The 21,846-nt window shown below is 39.0% G+C and overlaps 1 protein-coding gene across 3 annotated transcripts in view; it reads right to left on the reverse strand.

The window, feature by feature from the left end:
• FANCD2 (FA complementation group D2) overlaps window positions 1–21,846 on the reverse strand; it is a 61,139-nt gene that overhangs the window by 23,402 nt on the left and 15,891 nt on the right. For all 3 annotated transcript variants that reach the window (XM_044253019.1, XM_044253018.1, XM_044253021.1), the window contains 15 exons: window positions 21,542–21,642; window positions 21,046–21,154; window positions 20,574–20,609; window positions 16,165–16,308; window positions 13,912–14,046; window positions 11,679–11,810; window positions 10,416–10,526; window positions 6,150–6,259; window positions 5,252–5,312; window positions 4,261–4,380; window positions 3,330–3,403; window positions 2,891–3,037; window positions 2,011–2,111; window positions 1,470–1,585; window positions 131–239 (listed from right to left, as the gene is read on the reverse strand). In XM_044253019.1, coding sequence (XP_044108954.1) covers window positions 131–239; window positions 1,470–1,585; window positions 2,011–2,111; window positions 2,891–3,037; window positions 3,330–3,403; window positions 4,261–4,380; window positions 5,252–5,312; window positions 6,150–6,259; window positions 10,416–10,526; window positions 11,679–11,810; window positions 13,912–14,046; window positions 16,165–16,308; window positions 20,574–20,609; window positions 21,046–21,154; window positions 21,542–21,642 — 1,606 coding nt within the window. The remainder of the gene's footprint in view (window positions 1–130; window positions 240–1,469; window positions 1,586–2,010; window positions 2,112–2,890; window positions 3,038–3,329; window positions 3,404–4,260; window positions 4,381–5,251; window positions 5,313–6,149; window positions 6,260–10,415; window positions 10,527–11,678; window positions 11,811–13,911; window positions 14,047–16,164; window positions 16,309–20,573; window positions 20,610–21,045; window positions 21,155–21,541; window positions 21,643–21,846) is intronic.

Below are 21,846 nucleotides of genomic sequence, written 5' to 3' on the forward strand. Positions count from 1 at the left end.
GTTGTCGAGCAAATATTTTCTTGTCTTAGATGAATAGGGGATGGCTATCAGTGAGCTTGGGTTAAAAGTAAATTCTTTATCTCCTCACTGCTTTCCTAGCAAAGGTACTATAACAGGACACTTTCCTTACCTGCCAAGTACTTTTCCAGGATTCTCTGAAGCTCCACAATATGTTTTAACCGGGTGAGCACCTTCCCCTTCATCTCAGGTGATGTTTGCTGGCAGAAGGCATTTACAACCTGGAAAAGTACAAATTATATTCTCGTACTTTGAATGGTTCCAATTTTGACCTTGTTTATATTATTCATCCAGAGCTTAAAAAAAGCCATTCAGTGGCCAGATCTGTGAGTTTAGTCTGTAATTTAAAAGGTGTTCTCAGCAAGGTGCTATAGAGGAAAAAAAACTGCTGGGCCAATATAGGAGATCTGACTTTTAATCCTAGTTTAATCCTAGTTCTACTGATTTCTAGTTAAATAACAAGTTGAATAGCACAGTGACTAGAGAGCATACACTTTGATTAAACAAATCCTATTCTGCTACTTACTAGCTGTGTGACCCTGGCCAAGTCATTATTAGCCATTCTGAGTTTTTACTTTTTCAACTACAAAATGAGACAGCTATAAAACAAGAATGCAGTTGTTATATAGATTAAATATTATAAATAAATAAATAAGCCCAGCATTTGGCACAATTTAAGTGCTTGATTTTTAAAAAAAATTTTATTTATTTATTTGAGAGAGAGGGAGAAAGAGCAGGAGAGCACAAGCAGGGTGAGGCAGAGAAAGGAGCAGGCTACCTGATGAGCAGGGAGCCCGAAGCCCTGGGATCACGATCCGAGCAAAAGGCAGACGCTCAACCGACTGAGCCACCCAAGTGCCCCTATTCTTAACTGACTTGGTACTCTATGTATCTGCAACTGCATAGGTGTAAAACAAGGATAATACCTGTCCTATCTACATTAGAATATAATTGTGAAGATAAGAAGAGATCATTTAAGTGAACAGTCTAAGAAATAATACGCATGATAAAGGAAATGAGACATAAATGTAAGATGGTACTCTCATTTTCATCATATTCCATTATTGTGCATTTCATTGAGCACAATATATTCCAAAGGAATGGGAAAACCATCATTGACTTGATCTCACCAAATCAAAACATTAAGTGGATACCTATGCAAGGGTGAACAGTATTTTCACAGTGGAGAAGGTAATTTATTCCAGGCAAAAGGAAGAATACAACAAAAATGCTTAAAGTAGTAAAGCATGAACAATATTAAGTGAATTCTAAGTGTTTTGATTTGTTTACATCAAAGGGTACATAAAACTGGGGAGAAATGGGACATAACAGCTGGAGAAGCTTAGCGGAGACTTTTTAGAGAGTCCCATGAGTCCATGAGTACCAGGAAAGAGTTTCCTTCCAACGAGAACTATAGACAATAGGTAAAATGTCCTAATAACTCTGCTTACCTCTCGGAACCAGTTAAGAGTAAGAAATATGAGTGAACACATGAATGAATGCTGTTTAACAGACATGGATTCCAACCTGTCTTCAGGATCCAAGTCAGTAAGGAATATAGGACAATCTGAAAGAGAAGAACAAACATTTCTAACTCCCTTTATTTCAGGTCAACAGCACCTGGGTGCTACCCTTAGAGTCACCTATCTCTCCTAACTTACTTTCCCTTAACTTGTATTTGAAGGTCATGCTTTGATCAGTCTCAAAATTACCGCCATATCATGTAGCAATAATTACATATAATAAAGAAGTCTTTGCAACATTAGAGGTGAAGACCAGACAGCAACTAGAAACTATGATGATGATTGATTTGTCAACACGACAGAAATCTGTATGTATTATTTTGTCTTTGGAATTCCATTATTACTGCTATTCTACTCTATGAAGTTAGAAAATTTCTTCCCACACACATGGGGTACTTGTTTGTTCCTTCCCTAAGATTATCAAAGAAAGGTTACAAAGAAGAATGGATCTGGTAACTTCATCCTATACCTAATAAACCATCAATCTCCTCCAAGTTTCCATTATGTTGTTTCTCCACACAAAGTCTCAGTAACCGGAAATAGGGAGCCAGGCACAATGGAGACACCAATCTAGGAAGAAAAAATCCATTTCTAAACAGTACTTTATAGGCATATTAGTCCATGTTTATAAGGAACCCAACCTTATAATTAAAGAGTTTTGCCCAAAACCAATGTCTACTTTTAAGAATACAAGACAAGGAACTTAATGGATGCTCGGCAAATAAAGAATGAACAATCTGGAGGAAGGCAGAGGCTGAGTAGAATGAATATCCATGAGTTAGGAGAAGCAGAGGTAAGATGGAAGGAAGGATGGAGATTGGCAGAGGCAGACAAGTATGCTCAAGCGAGGGAGAAAGGAACAGAAATGAAAACAGCCTCACAGAGCACTTGTGGGCTGTCCTTAAGCAATGTAAACCCCAACCACAGGGTCCAAGAAAAAACTAGGAATCTGACCCATTCTAGCTAACCCCAACTACAGGATCCAAGAAAAAAACAAGGAATCTGACCCATTCTAGCTAACCCCTCCAGATACCATCTGTCTTAGGAGAAAATCACCCCTCCTTTTAAAAAGATATTATTTATTTACTTGAGAGAGAAAGAATGAGCTGGCAAGGGACAGAGGGAGAAGGAGAAGCAGGCACCCCATCAAGTAGTAAACCCAATGCAGGACTTAATCCCAGGGTCCTGGGATCATGACCTGAGTCAAGGCAGATGATTAACCAAATGAACCACCCAGGCGCCCCAGAAACCTTATCCATCAAGCTCTCAACAGACTGCAAGAAGTGTGGAATACCCCATGAATACTCAAAACAGCAAAAGAAGTTTTAGAAAAGAAGAAGTACACTGACTTTTGGTCTGATTCTTTTGAAGTCATTCTATCCCCATCTTCTGCAAAGTCTTGAGAGAACAACAGTGGCAGGAGGTTGATGACAATCCCCTCATGACTACTATATTCTTCTAGTCCATAGAGAGCTTTAACAGGAAATGGATAGTCGCTGTGGAGAGAACCCAGAATTTGATGTCCCAAGGGTATACACATCTACTTGGGAAACTGCTAGAACAAACCAATCTTACTTCTTATGAGAAGAAATGAGAAAGAGAAAGAATAAGTTGAAGCTTTTAGGAATTCTGGAACTGGGGTGTTAGGGTGTTGGGGAGGAAAGAAACTGTGGGACTGGGCCATATTTAGCTAAGGTCACGAGCATTCTGATGTCTATACCAACTACTGACATAATTTCTTCACCAATAAAATAAAATAAAATCAAGTTAGTGGTATCCAGTACTTACCCTACTGGAAAAACACAGAAATCCACCACAAAGGCATCTTGGAAATCATTGAAGATGGTCTGCCCAACCCATTCCTTCAGGAAGCAAGCAAACAAACAAGACATAGGTAAGGGTGTACTGGCTGTAGTGTCCTAGACAAACTATTATGCCCTAAGTCTTAGTTTCCTCATTTTTTTTTCTTAAGATTTTACTTATTTACTTAAGAGAGAGCATGAGCAGGGAGAGGAGCAAAGGGAGATGGAGAAGCAGACTCCCCCAAGCAGGATCATGACCTGAGGTGAAGGCAGCCGCTAAACCGACTAAGACAACCAGGCGCCCCGTTTCCTCATTTCTATGTTGTTGTTGTTTTTTTCAAGATTTTATTTATTTATTTGTGTGAGAGAGAGCATGAATACACATGCACAGGAGTTGGGGGTGGGGGGCAGCAGGCAGAGGGAGAAGTAGACTCCACGATGAGCAAAGAACCTGATGTGGGACTTGATCCCAGAACCCCGGGACCATGACCTGAACCAAAGACAGACACTTAACAGACCAAGTCACCCACACACACGTCCTCCCCGCCAGTTTCCTCATTTCTAAGAAGATAATAACAATATTATGAATATTATGTGCCCCATTATTATGAAGTAGAAAACACATAATACATGAAAAATGCTTAACACAGTGCCTGGCACAGAATACATAGTGGCTCTCAACATCATCAACAATAGTATCATCATCCTCAATCATTACTATTATTGTTATTATGTGAAGGAGGTCCCAGAGGTGAGGTCTGGGGTAGGGCAAGTCAGAACAGCCTTCCCAACTAGAAGATGGGAGAGCTCACAGAGTGATCTACTTTTGCACTGCAACAGACAGAAGGGCTTGAAGAATATGGAATAAAAAGCAGTTCTCATGCTTTGCTGCTTTAAGAAAAGATACTGGACCTTACCAGAGCTTTTGGAGCCAACTTTCCTCCTTGGATCAGATTAGCAAATTCGTCATAATAAAGTGCAGAAGCCTGGGGAGACTGCTCACTGCAGGAATGAACCAACTGCAGCAAGGAGGTCACCTGGAACACCCAAAGAGGAAAAGTGGTTCAGCCACTGGGCTGCCAATGTTTTCTAAACACCACTCACTCCATTCATTAGTAAATTTTTCCTCCAATTTCACTGGCAAAGCTCTTATTATCACTCACCTGTTTTCTTGAGTTTCCTGACAAGCCCATCTCTAATATCTCTTCTCCAAGCCATCAGATACACACAACTGGATTCATTTTTTTTTTTAACAAACATGCCCTTTCTTTTCACAAATACTTGTATTTTATTTTATTTTGAGAGAAGGATAGAGAGAGAAGGAGTGCACATGAGTAGGGTGAGTAGTAGAGGGAGAAGGAGAGAGAGAAAGAGAGTCTTAAACAGGCTCCATACCAAGCGCAGAGCCCAATGTGGGGCTTGATCTCACAACACTGAGATAATGATCTGAGCCAAAATCAAGAGTCAGATGCTTAATCAACTGAGCCAACCAGGCACCCTGTATTAATTTTTCTAAAGCAAAGCTTTGATTTTGTCGTATCTATGCTAAGAAACCCTTGAAGACTACCATGATGTAAAAAATTAAATTGAAATGTCTTGATTCACATTCAAGGCCCTCCCTTTTCTACCTCTGGACTAGCTTTATCTCCAACTCTCCAATTATATGCTAACTTGTGCCTATTTTCCAGTCAACCTCCTATTCTACAAACATGGTTCACTTCTCTTGCTCTCTAGGAATTCACAATTTAATTAAGGAGATTAGACAAATACAGAAATAAATGTAACTCAGGACAGCCAGGAAAACATACATTGAAAAAAAAAACAACACTTTTTCTGGTAAACCGACAGTAACCAGAAGCAATTCCTCAGTTATTCATAAACATATCCAACTACATTACAAGAACTAACCTGTGTGCACTGTTCGTTGCTCAAGTCTGTTCTCCCTTGGGTCAAATTTGAAGATCTACTTCTAAAAACAAGGAATTTTAGCTTCATTTTTATATTTTGTAAGAACTAGCAATAAGTGTATGAATCCTGCCATCCCTGGGATGTGGGTAGAGATAAAAGTACATAAAGGCACAGAGGACTATTTCAAACTGTGGATTAGAGCAAACAATGGCTATCTTTGATTTTTTTTTGAAGGGCACACTAAATTAGTAATAATCGTAAGAGCAAGCACTGGGCATTGTTCTAAGCATTTAATGCCCACAAGTGGTATAGCTCCAAAGAATGTAGCCTGCATGAATTATTAATGCCGATTCTAAGAATGTCTCCTGAGGTTCCAGGAATTCCTAACAAATTCTCTCTTAAGGAGCATAAACTGAACACCAGTGTCATTTTGCAACATCTTAACAAGACCCAACTCTGATGCTCCTGTCACTGGGTGGCTTATTTTTATCAAACATGATGTCCCAGACAATACCACAGCAATGGAGAAATCTGTAATGTCTAGTGCCTGGGAGAGGCGCAAATGTAGAAAAATACATCCAGGATGTTCAGGGTTCCTCTTTTGTGGAAACATTTCTATTACTTTATTTATTAGCAATCCCTAGTTATAAACCATCAGACTGTAATGATTACAATCACATTCTGTAAAAATTATATGTGATATATGCAGTCAAGATTAGAAGGGAAAATGGAAAAGTCGTAACAAACATTTGTTTACTTCTCTTATTATGGGCTTAATGTTTACCATTATAACACAGTCAACACAATGTAACACTTAATTTGTAAGTAAATTGTAATTTGTAGTAAGCAACTTGATTAACTGATCTTGAGCCACAGAAGTCAGAATTTCCGTACATACCTGTCAGCTGCCATGATGCCAGCCATGGTGACAGCACCAATAATACCAATGAGTTTGTATTTGAATATGGTGCTAGAGAGCTGCTTTCGTATCACCAGGTGCATGTCATCCTGCAAGGAAGACATGGTAGAAAAAGCTGAAGATGCTGGAGCAGTCAGCAAAAGAGCCTGTAGATACTGGAGCCAAAACACACTGGAGCCAAAATACCAAGGGTTCTATCATTTACTATGTGGCTTTTAGCAAGTCATTTCATCTCTGAGTCTCAATTTTTTTATCTATAAAATGGGGAAGGCTTTTGTAAGCATGAGAGACAAATTAAAAGATGTCCTATTGGGCGCCTGGGTGGCTCAGTGTTAAGCCGCTGCTTTCGGCTCAGGTCATGATCTCAAGGTCCTGGGATCAAGTCCCGCATCAGGCTCTCTGCTCAGTAGGGAGCCTGCTTCCTCCTCTCTCTCTGCCTGCCTCTCTGCCTACTTGTAATCTCTGTCAAATAAATAAATAAAATCTTTAAAAAAAAAAAAAAAAGATGTCCTATTGTTGTGATACTTGCTTGATAAGGATATGTGAATTATTGTAATGTTGTTGGGTACTCAACAAAATAATGAAACAGAAAAAAATACCTAGGTAAATTAACCAAGGAGGCAAAAGACTTGTACATTAAAACTATAAAGCAATGCTGAAAAATATTAAAGAAGACCTAAATAAATGGAAAGATATCCCATGTTCGTGAATTGGAAGGCTTAATATTGTTAATATGATGATAATACTCAAAGTGACAGGCACATTCTTCGTAATTCTTACTAAAATCACAACAGAATTTTTTATAGATGGAGAAAAATTCATGCTAAAATTCCTATGGAATTTCAAGGGACCCCAAATAGCCAAAACAACCTTGCAAAAGAAAATATGCTCTTTCAAATTTTAATATTTAAATTATTATACTCTTTCAATTTAAAAATTACTACAAAAGCTACAGTAATTAAAATAGTGTGCCACCTGCATGGAAGCATATACACACCAAGTCCATAAATAAACCCTCACATACATGGTCAAGTGATCATAGATGCTAAGATAATTCAAAGCAGAAAGTACAGTCTTTTCAATAAAAGTGCTGAAAAACTGGATACCTACACATACATGAAATGAAACCGAACCCTTACCTTTAGCAATATATAAAAATTAACTCAAAGTAAATCAACAACCTAAATTTAAGAGCTAAAACTATGAGACTCTTAGAAGAAAACGAAGGGAAAAATCTTCATGACTTTGAATTGGAGAAAGGTTTTTACCTAAGTATGACACCTAAAGAGCAGGTAAAAACAAAACAAAACAAAACAAAAACAGATAAACTGGGGCATCATCAAAACTCCAGGAGTAGGGGTGCCTGGGTGGCTCAGTGGGTTAAGCCGCTGCCTTCGGCTCAGATCATGATCTCGGGGTCCTGGGATCAAGTTCTGCATTGGGCTCTCTGCTCAGCAGGGAGCCTGCTTCCTCTTCTCTCTCTCTCTGCCTGCCTCACTGCCTACTTGTGATCTCTCTCTGTCAAATAAAAAAATAAAATCTTAAAAAACAAAAACAAAGACAAAACTCCAGGAGTAAAAAGACAATGCATAGAATGGGAGAAAATATTTGCCCATCATGCACCTGATAAGGGACAATACCCAGGAAGTATAAAGGATTCCTATACATCAACAACAACAAAAACGCAACTGATTTAAAAAAAAAAAGAACAAAGGACATGAATAGACATTTTCCCAGATAAGATATTCAAATGACTAATGAGCAAATAGTAAGCTGTTCAACATCATTAGTCTTTAGGGAACTACAAATCAAAACCACAGTGAGACAGCACTTCACACCCAGTAGGACGGTTACAGCTAAGAAATGGAAAATAAGTGTTGGTGAGGTTGTAAAACTGTGGAGCCCTCAATTGTTTGTGGACCCATAAAATGGTGCAGCTGCTGCAGAAAATGGTTTGGTGGTTCCTCAAAATATTAAACACAGAATCAACATATGACTTAGCAATTCCACTCCTAGACATAGACCCCAAGGAATTGAAAATAGGGACTCAAACAGATCCTTGCATACGAGTGGTCATAGCAGCACAATTCACAATAGCCAAAAGGTGAAAAAAGGCCACTGTCCAACAGTAAATGAATGTACAAATTAAATGTGGTATATACATGCAATGGAATGCTAGTTAGGTTTTATAAAAAGGAATGAAGTTTGATATATCTTACACCATGGATGAACCCTGAACAGATAATGCTAAGTGACATAAACCAAACAGAAAAGGTTAAATATAGTATGACTATTTTTTTTAAGATTTTTTTTTTAAGATTTTATTTATTTATTTGACAGACAGAGATTACAAGTGGGCAGAGAGGCAGACAGAGAGAGAGAGGGGAAGCAGGCTCCCTGCTGAGCACAGAGTCCAATGCACGGCTCAATCCCAGGACCCCAAGATCATGATCTGAGTGGAAGGCAGAGGCTTAACCCACTGAACCACCCAGCCACCCTTTGTATGACTATTTTTGAAATTTAAATTCTGTTATTATTATTATTTTTTTTTTTAGAGAGGGAGAGAGAGAATTTTAAGCAGGTTCCATGCCCAGCAGGGAGCCCAATGCAGTGCTCAATCTTATAACCCTGAGATCATGACCTGAGCTGAAATCAAGGGGAGGATGCTTAACTGAGCCACCAAGGTGCCCCTCATATGACTATTTAAATGAGTTACCCAGAACAGGCAAATTCAGAGACAGGAAATAGATTGGAGGTAACCAGTGTCTGGGGGAAGGAAAATGGGGAGTTACTGTTAAATGGGTAGAGTTTCTGTTTGGGATGACAAAAAGTTCTGGATATAAACAATGGTAAGAGTTGCACAACATTCTTAATAAACTTAATGCCACATAAAAATGGTTAATGGAGGGACACCTGGGTGGCTCAGTTGGTTAAGCGGCTGCCTTTGGCTCAGGTCATGATCCCAGTGTCCTGGGATCGAGTCCCACATCTGGCTCCTTGCTCAGCGGAAAGCCTGCTTCTCCCTCTGCCTCTGCCTGCCACTCTGTCTGCCTGTGCTCACACTCTCTGACAAATAAATAAATAAAATCTTTAAAAAAATGGTTAACATAGTAAAATTTGTTATGCATATTTTATAATAATTAAAAAATAAAATAATTATGTAGCTCTGTATTACTGATGTGAAGCCATCTCCAAAATATACTGCTAAATGAAAGATAGATGCAGAACAAAAGAAGGAGTGGAATATAGGTAAATACAAATTTGCTAAATGCTCAGAACATCTCAGAAAGCTATAAGGTAGAAAGCAGAAAGGTATAAACGAACTCGTAAATGCTCAGGACATCTCAGGAGGATAGAAATATCTCATGACAAACTCAGAGAGTCACTGCCTTTAGAGAACCAGATGCCTGGAAGACTGAGAGGGGGAAGACTCATTTTTCACCACGTCTTATACCTTTTGAATTTTGTGCTGTATATTATCTAGCCCCCCTCCTTTTTTTTTTTTTTAAATTAACAAAAGGTGTTGGTTGTTCAAAGTTACAGTCCAGTATGGATTACTGCCACAGGGTGGCACTAAAGATACAAAAGAGCAACAAGTTGTGATTGCAATGCAATCTCTTGTTTTAGTCCCTTTGCCTGACTTTCTCAGCAAACAAAGACCACCAATGAAAGCAAGCCCAGATAAGTTCACATTAGATGTAGAGGTTCCCTAGAAAACAAGGCAACGCTCTGTGTCCCCACAGCACTCAGTATAGAACCTGAATAGCTTTTCTTTTCTTTTTTAAAGATTTTATTTATTTATTTGATACAGAGAGAGACAGTGAGAGAGGGAACACAAGCAGGGGGAGTGGGAGAGGAGATGCAGGCTTCCAGCTGAGTAGGGAGCCTGATGTAGGGCTCAATTCCAGGATCCTGGAATCATGACCTGAGCTGAAGGCAGATGCTTAACCGTCTGAGCCACCAAGGGGCCCCCTGAACAGCTTTTCTTACTCAGTTCCCTAGTCAGCTGATTACAGACCCATTTCTACCCTAATAGACTAAGCTATTTGAGGGTAGAAGGTCTAATATACCTACTTTCTCAATGTTTGGTACACAACAGACACTTAATGTCTGAACATAATTACTCTAGCCTGTGTACTAATAGAAATCAAGTACACAGCCATGGTCTGAGCTATAATTATGTTCAGCGAATTTCAATTAAAGAAGTTTAAAGTTTTAAAGGTTTCTCAACACACTGCCTGTTACCTGGATGTGACTGCTGGCTTCATGCTGTTTGCTAAATGCCAGTGTGCTGAGAATATAGAAGAGTTTTCGTATCTGCTGAGGGGACATATTATCCAGATAATCTAAAATGCCCTATGGAAAAAAAAATACCAACAATAAGGTTAGCCACTGATATTTTCCTCCATCAAATAAAAAAATTAAAATCCTTGTAAGAGGTATAAGAAGCATCTGGATAGCCACAAAAGCTCATGTTCTCTCAAGCTGTGCCCAGAACACGAAGGGTTAGTCATCCTAACATACCTATTTCTTCCTATTCTTCTTCATCCTTCCCTTCTTAGTGAAAACAGTGCTCTATCAAAAGTTACATCTCTGACCTTACTGCTTATCATAACATCCCTTTCTGTTTCCACGCCATGAATTATTTATTCTTTTTCTACAGATGTGGAAGCAGTCACAAGGGAAAAACTTACTTTTTAACATTGGGCAAAACCTCAGCTTTCTCATCCCTAATATGGGGATAACATGACCTACAACTACCTTTCAAAGCCCAGACCTGATTCTGTCAACCCCCTGTGAAAAGTCTGTGATAGCTCTCTACGGTCTATAAAATCAAGTTGAAACTCTTGAGTGTGATATTTGAGACCCTTCATAATCTAACATTGTCCTATGTCTTTCCAGCCTCACCTCCGACCACTTCTCACCATATGTCCCATTTGCCAACCATGCTAGTCTACTTCCTTCAGGTATACCATGGACCCAGATGTCAATTTGCTTCTGTTTAAACTGTCCTCTGCCTAGATGCACTTCCTGTATTTTCTCTTATTGAACCATGCTCAAACTTCAAGAATTACTCAAATCTACTCTTTGAAGAAGTAGTAGTACTTGAAGAATGCAGTTTCCTAGGCCAAATTATTCTTGCGCTGGTGCATCTATAGCACTTAATCTTTCTAGGGATTTCTCATGTTGTAGCTACAGTGACTTGTTTATGTGTTTTACTAACACCAAAGGCAAGAACTAAGTCTTATATACAGAGCACCCAGAATAGAGCCTGCATATAGGTACAAAGAAGTACCTGCTGAATGCATTAATACAAACATAAATGAGTTATCTTTTTTCCTATTATTTGCCCATTACCCCACCTCCTTCCCACCCCCTCCCACCAACTGTAGTGCTCAATATCTAGAACACAAATTAAATTGCTGCTAATTAACAGATGCCAGATATCTCTCAAATACATGCAAGAAAGAAAAATGACTCAAAATATGTCACTGGAGGGACACATACCTTCACAAACACAGCATTCAGCCTCATAGCAGAAAGGTTTAGAACTACCAACTCCAGGAGGACATCCAATGCAGTATCAACTTCAGCTTCATTCCCGCTGCAAATATGAGTCACTAGGGCACCAACTACTTCCTACACGGTAAAGCGTCAACCGGATAGTGTGAATGAAAATATGACATGGCCATCTTGAAAGGGTTAATGCTTGAGACCATTCTAATCTCAACCTACCCTATCTCATTGTCTAATTCTATTACGTACTTTTCATTAATGCTGTTTTCAGGAGGTTGAGGATTATGTCAATCTAATTACACAACCATCTACTCCTGACTTATTTCCTAATATTTATCAGGGAACACTATGTAAGCCCTCCTGGTTTTGCTCCCTGGCATAGTCTCTTTTTTCATATGGGTAAAATACTACCCTTTAAGCTATGGTTGTACTTAATCTATTAAAATTTACTAAAAAGATGAACTCAGGGAGCCTGGCTGGCAGCATGTGACTCTTGATCTCTCAGTTGTGGGTTTAAGCCCCATATTGGGTGCAGAGATACTTAAAAATAAAATTCTTTTTTTTTTTTTTTTTCAAAGATTGTATTTATTTACTTGACAGAGAAAGACACAGTGAGAAAGGAAACACAGGCAGGGAGAGCAGGAAAGGAAGAAGAAGCAGGCTTCCTGCTGAGCAGGGAGCCTGATGGGGGGCTTGATGCCAGGACCCTAGGATCATCTGAGCCGAAGGTAGATGCTTAATGACTGAGCCAGCCAGGTGCCCCTTAAAAATAAAATCAAAAAAAGGAACTCAAGAAGCTCAAGGGTTTAAAGGTTTTTACAGGTTAGATTTGCATGTTTCAAGCAAACATGAGCCATGACAGTATCTCCAGGACATTAAGATGGTTCCAGAAAAATATCTTGTATGCCATTCTCCCTTTCCTTTATACTGCTGCTCCATACTGAATCATATTGTTTTCTCAAATGCAGCAGCTAGTTCATGCCCTGCTTTAAATTTTTAAAATTTTGTCTTTATTTTTACAAGTTCCATTAAAATGTTTTGACATTGTTAATAGTATGTTTAGCATGTACAAAAAAATACAAAGTAAGACACTCTGTTGATTTCATAATCACTTTCCACAAGTAGAGCCTCCCCTCTCTGGATATGCGCTATTAAATTTTACGTTTCGTGTTCATGGGAATAGGGTTACACCCTCAGGCATTTCCCCTTCATTTGTTTTTCCCCAATTTTTTCTAGAGAACAATTCCAGGAACAACTGGCAGCTGATCACTTGCAGCAAATTTTAAAATTGCTCTTTCTATATACTATGAAAGCTGCCCGATAATCCCAGCTCTTTTTTTTTTTTTAAGATTTTATTTATTTATTTATCAGAGAGAGAGAGGGAGAGAGCGAGCACAGGCAGACAGAGTGGCAGGCAGAGGCAGAGGCAAAGGGAGAAGCAGGCTCCCCGCCGAGCAAGGAGCCCGATGTGGGACTCGATCCCAGGACACCGGGATCATGACCTGAGCCGAAGGCAGCTGCTTAACCAACTGAGCCACCCAGGTGTCCCAATCCCAGCTCTTTTAATCATGGTTTATTTAAAAGACTAGATGTGGGGGCACCTGGGTGGCTCAGTGGGTTAAGCCTCTGCTTTCAGCTCAGGTCATGATCTCAGGGTCCTAGGATGGAGCCCTTCATTGGGCTCTCTGCTCAGCAGGGAGCCTGCTTCCCCCCTCTCTGCTGGCTTCTGCCTACTTGTGATCTCTCTGTCAAATAAATAAATAAAGTCTTAAAAAAAAATAGACTGGATGTGGACCTTCATTTTCTTTTTTTTTTTTTTTTAAAGATTTTATTTATTTATTTGACGCAGAGAGGCAGGCAGAGAGAGAGGGGAGGAAGCAGGCTCCCCGCTGAGCAGAGAGCCCGATGCGGGGCTCGATCCCAGGACCCCGAGATCACGACCCGAGCCAAAGGCAGCGGCTTAACCCACTGAGACACCCAGGCGCCCTGGACCTTCAGTTTCAAGTCAGAGAATATTAGACCTCAAAATGCAAAGTTAGAAGTCCAGTGTCCCTTATTTTATTAAGACTAGGACTAGAACTAAGTTTTCCCAACTCCCAGTTCTGAGTTCTTTTTCCTTCAATGTCTTCCAACCAACAAGAAATAAACATCATATTACATGCAAGTCACTTTGAATTGTATTTCTTCCTGTTCCCTCTTTTCCAAAATAAATATTTCGACATACCTGCTGACAGTAAGTGTCAAAAAACTTAAATGCGTATTTGTATAGGAGACTGCCAAACAAAATGATACTCTGGTCGAGGGAGTGCAACAAACACTGCGCCAATGACAGAATAGATGGGCAGATATCCTTAAGGACCTTGAGGGGGTGAAGAGGAGACAAAAAAAAGAAGCTGTGGGAGAAATTTAGTTATTACAGAACCAAGACTTCCTGACCCTTATAGGATTTCAGAGTTCTCCTCACCAACTCTCATTTTAACTTAAGGTAACATAATCTTTGTTTTACTCAAAATTATCTTTCTTCATTCTGAGTTTTTGCTTAGGATCAATGGGATTCAATGTATGGATAAGAAGTGACCTGGAAGCTGAAGAAGTTAAATTATAAGCCAAATAGCATTGTTCCTATCTGCCTAATTTGGGACTAGAATCCAGATCTTTTTTTTTTTTTTGAGAGAGAGAGTGAGGGATAGAGCACAAGTAGGGGAGGAGTATAGGGAGAGGGAGAAGCAGATCCCCTGCTGAGCAGGGAGCCTGAGGCAGGGCTCAATACCAGAACTCAAGGATCACAACCCGAGCCAAAGGCAAGACGCTTAACCAACTGAGCTACCCAGGTGCCCCTTAAATCCAGAACTTCTGAATCCCAATATCCTCACTCAATCATACTACCTCTCTGGGGATATACTGGGTCTGCTCTACCTTGGTTATGATTTGAAATCAATCTTTAAGGTTCAATACCAATTAAATTGATTTCTTCTGGGATCAAAAAGAGAACTGATCATGTCTTAGCAACTGGACAGAAGATGGACATTAAAGGACCCAAAGTAAATAACCAGTTTAAGTCCAGTTTCTTTATTGATACCATCACAATAGATAAAAAATCTTAAATTAAGCCCTGAATTGGGTATAATGCTTTGCTGAGGAAAATGCAATAAAAAAATTATATATGGGGCACCTGGATGGCACAGTCGGTTAGGTATCCAACTCTTGGTTTTGGCTCTGGTCATGATCTCAGGGTCGTGAGACTGAGCCCTACACTGGGCCCCACATTTAGCACAGTCTGCTTGGGCATCTCCCTCTTCCTCTGCCCCCACTCCCTAAGATAAACAAATAAATCTTTAAAAAATTATATATGATTTCTGCCTTCTGGAAAAATATAGCCCAAAACACATATTATTGCCAGAAATAAGCACAGAAAGGACTTTAAGATAAAATAATAGAAACATTAAATCCATTTCTAAATATAAAATCTTAAGACCCAACCATATATTCTCATTAGCACCTAAGTCAAGCCCCAAACTACTGGTTATCTAGCTTTTTAAGAAGGTATATGCTATTAATATCCTGAAAATTCACCAGGAAATACTGTTCTTAACTTATAAAATTCTAATCAAATGGTTTATATTTCAACAGAAAAAAACCACCCAAGAGTCACATGGCCAAATAGGGATGGTTCAAAAGATGCATAATTATGTCTCTATTAGCATTCTTCTGGTCCTGTTTTGCTCAGGGTTTTTAAAAACTGCTTAGAACAGGATATAGAAGCAAGTTTGTCAAAGCTATGGACCACAAAGGGCTAGGTAATTAAAATGATTAATGCAAAGTTAAGATTTGAAAGTCTCAATGAGCTTGAACAACGGGCTGAAACTAACATGAAGAAACTTTTTTTTTTTTTTAAAGATTTTATTTATTTATTTGACAGACAGAGATCACAAGTAGGCAGAGAGGCAGGCAGAGAGAGAGGAGGAAGCACACTCCCCATGGAGCAGAGAGCCGGATGCAGGACTCGATCCCAAGATCCTGGGATCATGACCTGAGCTGAAGGCAGAGGCTTTAACCCACTGAGCCACCCACGCGCCCCTAACATGAAGAAACTTTTATATGGGAGCTACAAAGCCTTCCATTTTAAGTTAAAAATCAAGTTATACAAGAATGTAAAATTAGAAGACCTGAACTAAAACATTTCCTGTAAAAAAAAAAATTGGGGGCTTGAGTTTAATCAGTTCAACATAAATCAATTTTGTCACTTTTTTTCTAAAAAGATGAGACACCAGTCTTGGGTTGGTTTTATTAACAGTATAACATCTCGATCAAGGTAAGTAAGAATCCTATTACATTTTGAAAACATACTGAGCTGTTAAAAGTCAACATCCAGCAAAGGCGTATTGTCAAGATTTCCACATTTCCACATTTTAAAGAAAGGTTAAAAATGACTTCTCTATAACTTTCAGACTAATGTTGCTAATTCTCTGCCACTTACCAAGTCATGAATATAGAATGTACTCTGCAGCAGCTGTTCTTGAAAGCAGCCTGATCGAATCTTATTTCTTAGCACCCTCTCAATGTACTTCTTTGTCTGAGTGTTGGTGCTATAGATGATGAGAAGCATTGCCAAGTCGAAAGTCTATTGTCAACAAAAATGACAAGAGAAAAAGAATTTAATAAATCAGTACATTTATTGTCGTGAAATAGCAGCTCACAACTTTTTCCCATGAAAACACAGAAGGGGTGATACTTATTTGCTCAACACACTCTCATGGGAGTATCTACATTTTTTTTGTCACAAAACCCACAAATTTTTTCAGAGAAATAAAGTGCTATAACTATTAACCACTATTATCTTTATGAAAACAATGGAATATAAACTGAAGTAATATTATTACAGAATAAGCTCTGAAGACCTATATATTTATTAAAGAAAAATCACTTGCCAACCTCAGGATTTATTTCATTATTATTAGGAAAACTACTTTCTGAAAAGTTGGAAAGACTGTAAATGCTTCTCAATATGAAAAAAATAAAGTTCTGACAGTCATTTTTAGAATATTATACAACCATTAAAATGAATGAGCTAGGGGTGCCTGGGTGGCTCATTGGGTTAAGCCTTTGCCTTAGGCTCCGGTCATGATCTCAGGGTCCTGAGATAGAGCCCTGCATCGGGCTCTCTGTTCAGCAGGGAGCCTGCTTCCCCCTTCTCTCTCTCTGCCTGCCTCTCTGCCTACTTGTGATCTCTCTGTCAAATAAATAAATAAAATCTTTAAAATGAATGAGCTAGACTACATTTTTTGACAGACACTCACAACATTGTGAAGTTTAAAAAAAAGCAACCTACAAGACAATAATAATAGTAAGATTTATTTTTGTAAACACAATATACATAAGCATGTTTAAACATAAGAGTTAGAATGCTTGCACTTACATACACATCATACACATACAGCTTGTATATGAATAGGAAAAAAGTCTGGAAGAATTATCCATGAAGAATGGAACAGAGAGTGAAGAAAACCTTTTTAACATTTTAACATTTTTTAGATTCCTTGTGGGGTTTTATCTCCACAATTAGCTTGTATTAAATTTGTTTAAAAAAGAAGAAGGTTATAGAGCAACATCGTCTGTCACAATAACTCAGTATTTATTCACTGTAATTAGTTGAGTGTATATGTTTGTTTATATTTGTAAATTTGTTTCTCTCATGTATTATCAGCATAAAGAATTTTTACGTAGTTTAAAAAAGAAAAAGGTTAAAGAAAGTCAAGCAGCACAAAAAATAAAAACAACTATTCAGAACTCATACAACATAGCAAAACACTAAACATTCCAATTTAAAAGATGGATCAAGAATTCCTTTTTTTTGGGCGCCTGGGTGGCTCAGTGGGTTAAGCCGCTGCCTTCGGCTCAGGTCATGATCTCAGGGTCCTGGGATCGAGTCCTGCATTGGGCTCTCTGCTCAGCAGGGAGCCTGCTTCCATCTCTCTCTCTCTTTCTGCCTGCCTCTCCATCTACTTGTGATCTCTCTCTCTGTCAAATAAATAAATAAAATCTTTAAAAAAAAAAAGAATTCCTTTTTTTTTTTATAGATTTTTATTTATTTGAGAGAGAGAGGGTGCATGCACAAGCAGGGGGAGCAGCAAGCAGAGGGAGAGGCAGGCTCGCCACAGAGCAGGGAGCCTGACACGGGACTCGATCCCAAGACCCTGGGATCATGATGACCTGAGCTCAAGGCAGATGCTTAACTGATTGAGCCACCACGGTGCCCCACCAAGGATTTTTTTTTTGACAGAGATCACAAGTAGTAGGCAGAGAGGCTGACAGAGAGAGAGAGGAGGAAGCAGGCTCCCCGTGGAGCAGAGCGCCCGATGTGGTGCTCGGTCCCAGGACCCTGGAATCATGACCCAAGCTGAAGGCAGAGGCTTTACCCCACTGAGCCACCCAGGTGCCCTGGGATTTTTTTTTTTAATGTTTCTTCTTATTTTTCATTTTTAAAGACTTTAATTTTATTTGTTTGACAGAGAGAGAGGGTACACAAGCAAGGGGAGTGGAAGAGGGAGAAGTGGGCTCCCTGCAGAATCCTGATGGAGGGTTTGAGCCCAGGACCTGAGCCGAAGACAGATGCCTAATGACTGAGCCACCCAGGTGCCCCTGCCCACCAAGGATCTTTTTAAAATTTTTTCATTTTAGAGAGAGCAAGCACAAATGGTGGGTTGGGGGAAGGGTAGAGGGAGAGAGAGCCTGACATGGGCCTCCATCTCTGAGATCATGCCTGAGATGAAATTAAGAGCAGACACTTAAGCATGGAGTTAAGCTCAGAATGAGCCACCTAGGTACCCCTGGGCCTAGATCTGAACAGACATTTTCTCAAAGACCTATGAACAGCCAAAAGACACATGAAAAGATGTTCAACATCACTAATCATCAGGAATGTAAATCACAATCAGACATCACCTCATACATGTCAAAATGGCTATTATTAAAAAAAGACAAGAGACAACAAGTGATGTTGAAGATGTAGAGAAAGGGAACCCTTGTGCATTGCTGGTGGAATGTAAATTGGTGTAGCCCCTATGGAAAACAGTATGGAGGTTCCTCAAAAAATTAAAAGTAGAAATATCATGTGATCCAGAAATTCTACTTCTGGGTATTTTTTCAAAATAACTAAAAATTAATTCAACAAAATATCTGCATTCCTATGATCCCTGTACATTATTTACAATAGCAAAGACATGGAAACAACCTAAGTGAAAAGCAAATATGGTAAGTACACAGACACACACAAACACACACCTACCTAGACACACACAGACACACACTGGAATATTATTCAGCCACAAAAAGAATGAAATCTTGCCATTCGTAACAATATGGACAGACCTTGAAGGTATTATGCTAAGTGAACTAAGTCAGACAAAGACAAATACCTTATGATCTTGCTTATATATGGAACTCAAAAAATAAAGAAACAACAAAACAAAACACACAAAAAACCGAATTCGTTGACACAACAGATTAGTAGTTACCAGAGGCAGGGGGGTTTAGTCAGTAGAGCATACAACTCTTGATCTTGGTTGTAATTTCAAACCCCACATTGGGTAGAGGGATTATTTAAAAATAAAATCTTAAAAAATTAAAAAAAAAAAAGGATTTTCCTGTTATAAAATAAATAATGGGGCACCTGGGTAGCTTAGTCAGTTAAGTGTCTGACTCCTGATTTGGGCTCAGGTCATGATCTCAGGAATGTGAATTCAAGCCCCTCATTGGGTTCCACTCAAGGTGTAGAGATTATTTAAAAAATATACATATATATATAAAGACATTGTAGAAGCATATAAAATGTTTATGATACAATGTCAAGAGAAAAAAATCAGAATGCAAAAATTACATATTAGAAATCTGCAAAAACAGATAAAACATGTATACAGGTGGCCAACTGTTATGCAAAAATGAAAAAAAGAAAGAGTTGTATTAGAGTATTTTGATCCTTCCCAAAAAACTGAGTTTTTCATTGTTTAATTCACTATTGTAAAAGCTTTTATTTTATTTTTTTTTAATTAAAAAAAAAAAGATTTTATTTATTTATTTATTTTTGACAGACAGAAATCACAAGTAGGCAGAGAGGCAGGCAGAGAGAGAGGGGGGAAGCAGGCTCCCTGCTGAGCAGAGAGCACGATGCAGGGCTCGATCCCAGGACCCTGGGATCATGACCCGAGCCGAAGGCAGAGGCTTTAACCCACTGAGCCACCCAGGCGCCCCTTGTAAAAGCTTTTAAAATAGTCACCCAACAACTGGATAATCTGACAGAACCTCACAAAATAAAACAGATTCCAACTAATGAAAAATCCTTAATGGGAACGAAGTACTACATAAGAAACATAATCATCTGGCTTCTCACAGAAGAAAAAATTTCCATAATTAAGACAGCTTCAGTACTGCTGCCTTGACAGTAAATGGATGGACTATTTGACTCACTCTGGTCAGGCTGACACAGGCAAAGGTAAGTAAAACATGGAATGCCATTATTTTGACAATTACATTTGCCAGAAGGAAGGGTAATCAGATAGACACAGGGACCCAACCCATGCCCCAAGTGACTCCTGTCTTCATATCATCTGTGGGGACTTGGTTCTTTGGGACTGCAACTCACTGTGCTTGTTTGGAATGTTAATATTTCCCCTTATGGATAGCCTGGGTTTATTTCATTGCCAAAATGAGTAGGAAACACTATCCAGCAAGTCACTGCCTCCAGATTATCTTCTCCAGACAGCTAATGTTTATTACGCAGCTACAGAAGGCACAGAAGGGATGACTGGAGAGAGTGACAGAAAAGGAAAACTAGCCATATAATTAATTTTAAGTCCACAGTACTTAAAATTCATAGTATTATGAGTTTACCTTGTGTTCAGACACTGAGGCAGTGTTTTCAATCGCCTAGAAAAAAAAGGGTCACGAAAGTATTATAACACAAAAGTAGAACATGTTTCACCTTACTATTTTTTTTTTAAGATTTTGTTTTATTTATTTGACAGAGAGAGAGATCACAAGTAGACAGAGAGAGAGAGAGAAGGAAGCAGGCTCCCTTCCGAGCAGAGAGCCTAATGCGGGACTCGATCCCAGGACTCTGAGATCATGACCTGAGCCAAGGGCAGAGGCTTAACCCCCTGAGCCACCCATGCACCCCATGTTTCACCTTATTGAGCATGCCCCATTCTCCTGAGAAGCAATCTGTCCATCTGGGAACCATCATCTGTCACTTCTACTTGACTGATTTTCAACACTTTTATTTCCACCTACCTTTACTTACATATCCATCACTGATTACCACCTACTCCCTCCTTATGTTCAAAGTCATGAAGATCTCACTCACCTTAATCCAGGCTTCTGAAATGATCTTCTCATATCTAACAGCTGACTTTATTACATCAAAGAGGAGAATAACACAGTCCTGACTGTTGTTTTCTTGATTTCCTGAAGAACTACAAGCAGCAGAGGGGGGAAAAATAATTCTTCCACTTACCAGAGAGGAACCTATAAAACCTGGGTTCCTGTTACTAGCCAAGTGCCTGTTCCAAGGCCAGCTTCATGTGTAAAATGGTTAATAAACTTGTACTGTAGTCTATCTAAGACTGATCTGAATTGCCAGGAGAATACACCCCACCCACCCACATACACATGTACACATACATTACACGTACTACATACATATGATTTGAAGCACTGTATAGAGATACATGCAAACAATATCATTACCACTATTTTTAGTTGCAAGTATTAAGATCTACTGTCCTGGCTTCAGAATAAATGTCAGAAAACTTGCCTTGCCTATGTGAGAAAAAGGGTAGTAACTGTCAACGACATTATACCTTTGTTGTCCTTTATTTTTCAACTTGCTTTGGGAAGCCTGAAACCGTGATGGCAAAATACAATGCTGCAGATCCAACTTCTCCCGGAGCTCAGAAATTACCTGTGGAAAATAAATATTAAGTTATGTATTCTGCTCATTCATAGTGGATAGGCACACTTCGTTCTTTCAGTAGAACCATAACAATCCCCTGAAAGACTGAGTAAGAAGAATCAAGGGTTTTTATTCTTTAAGATTTTATTACTTTTTTTTAAAAGATTTTATTTATTGATTTGACAGAGAGAGATAACAAGCAGGCAGAGAGGC

The sequence above is a fragment of the Neovison vison genome, chromosome 6 (assembly GCF_020171115.1).
Source record: "Neovison vison isolate M4711 chromosome 6, ASM_NN_V1, whole genome shotgun sequence".
NCBI lineage: Eukaryota > Metazoa > Chordata > Mammalia > Carnivora > Mustelidae > Neogale > Neogale vison.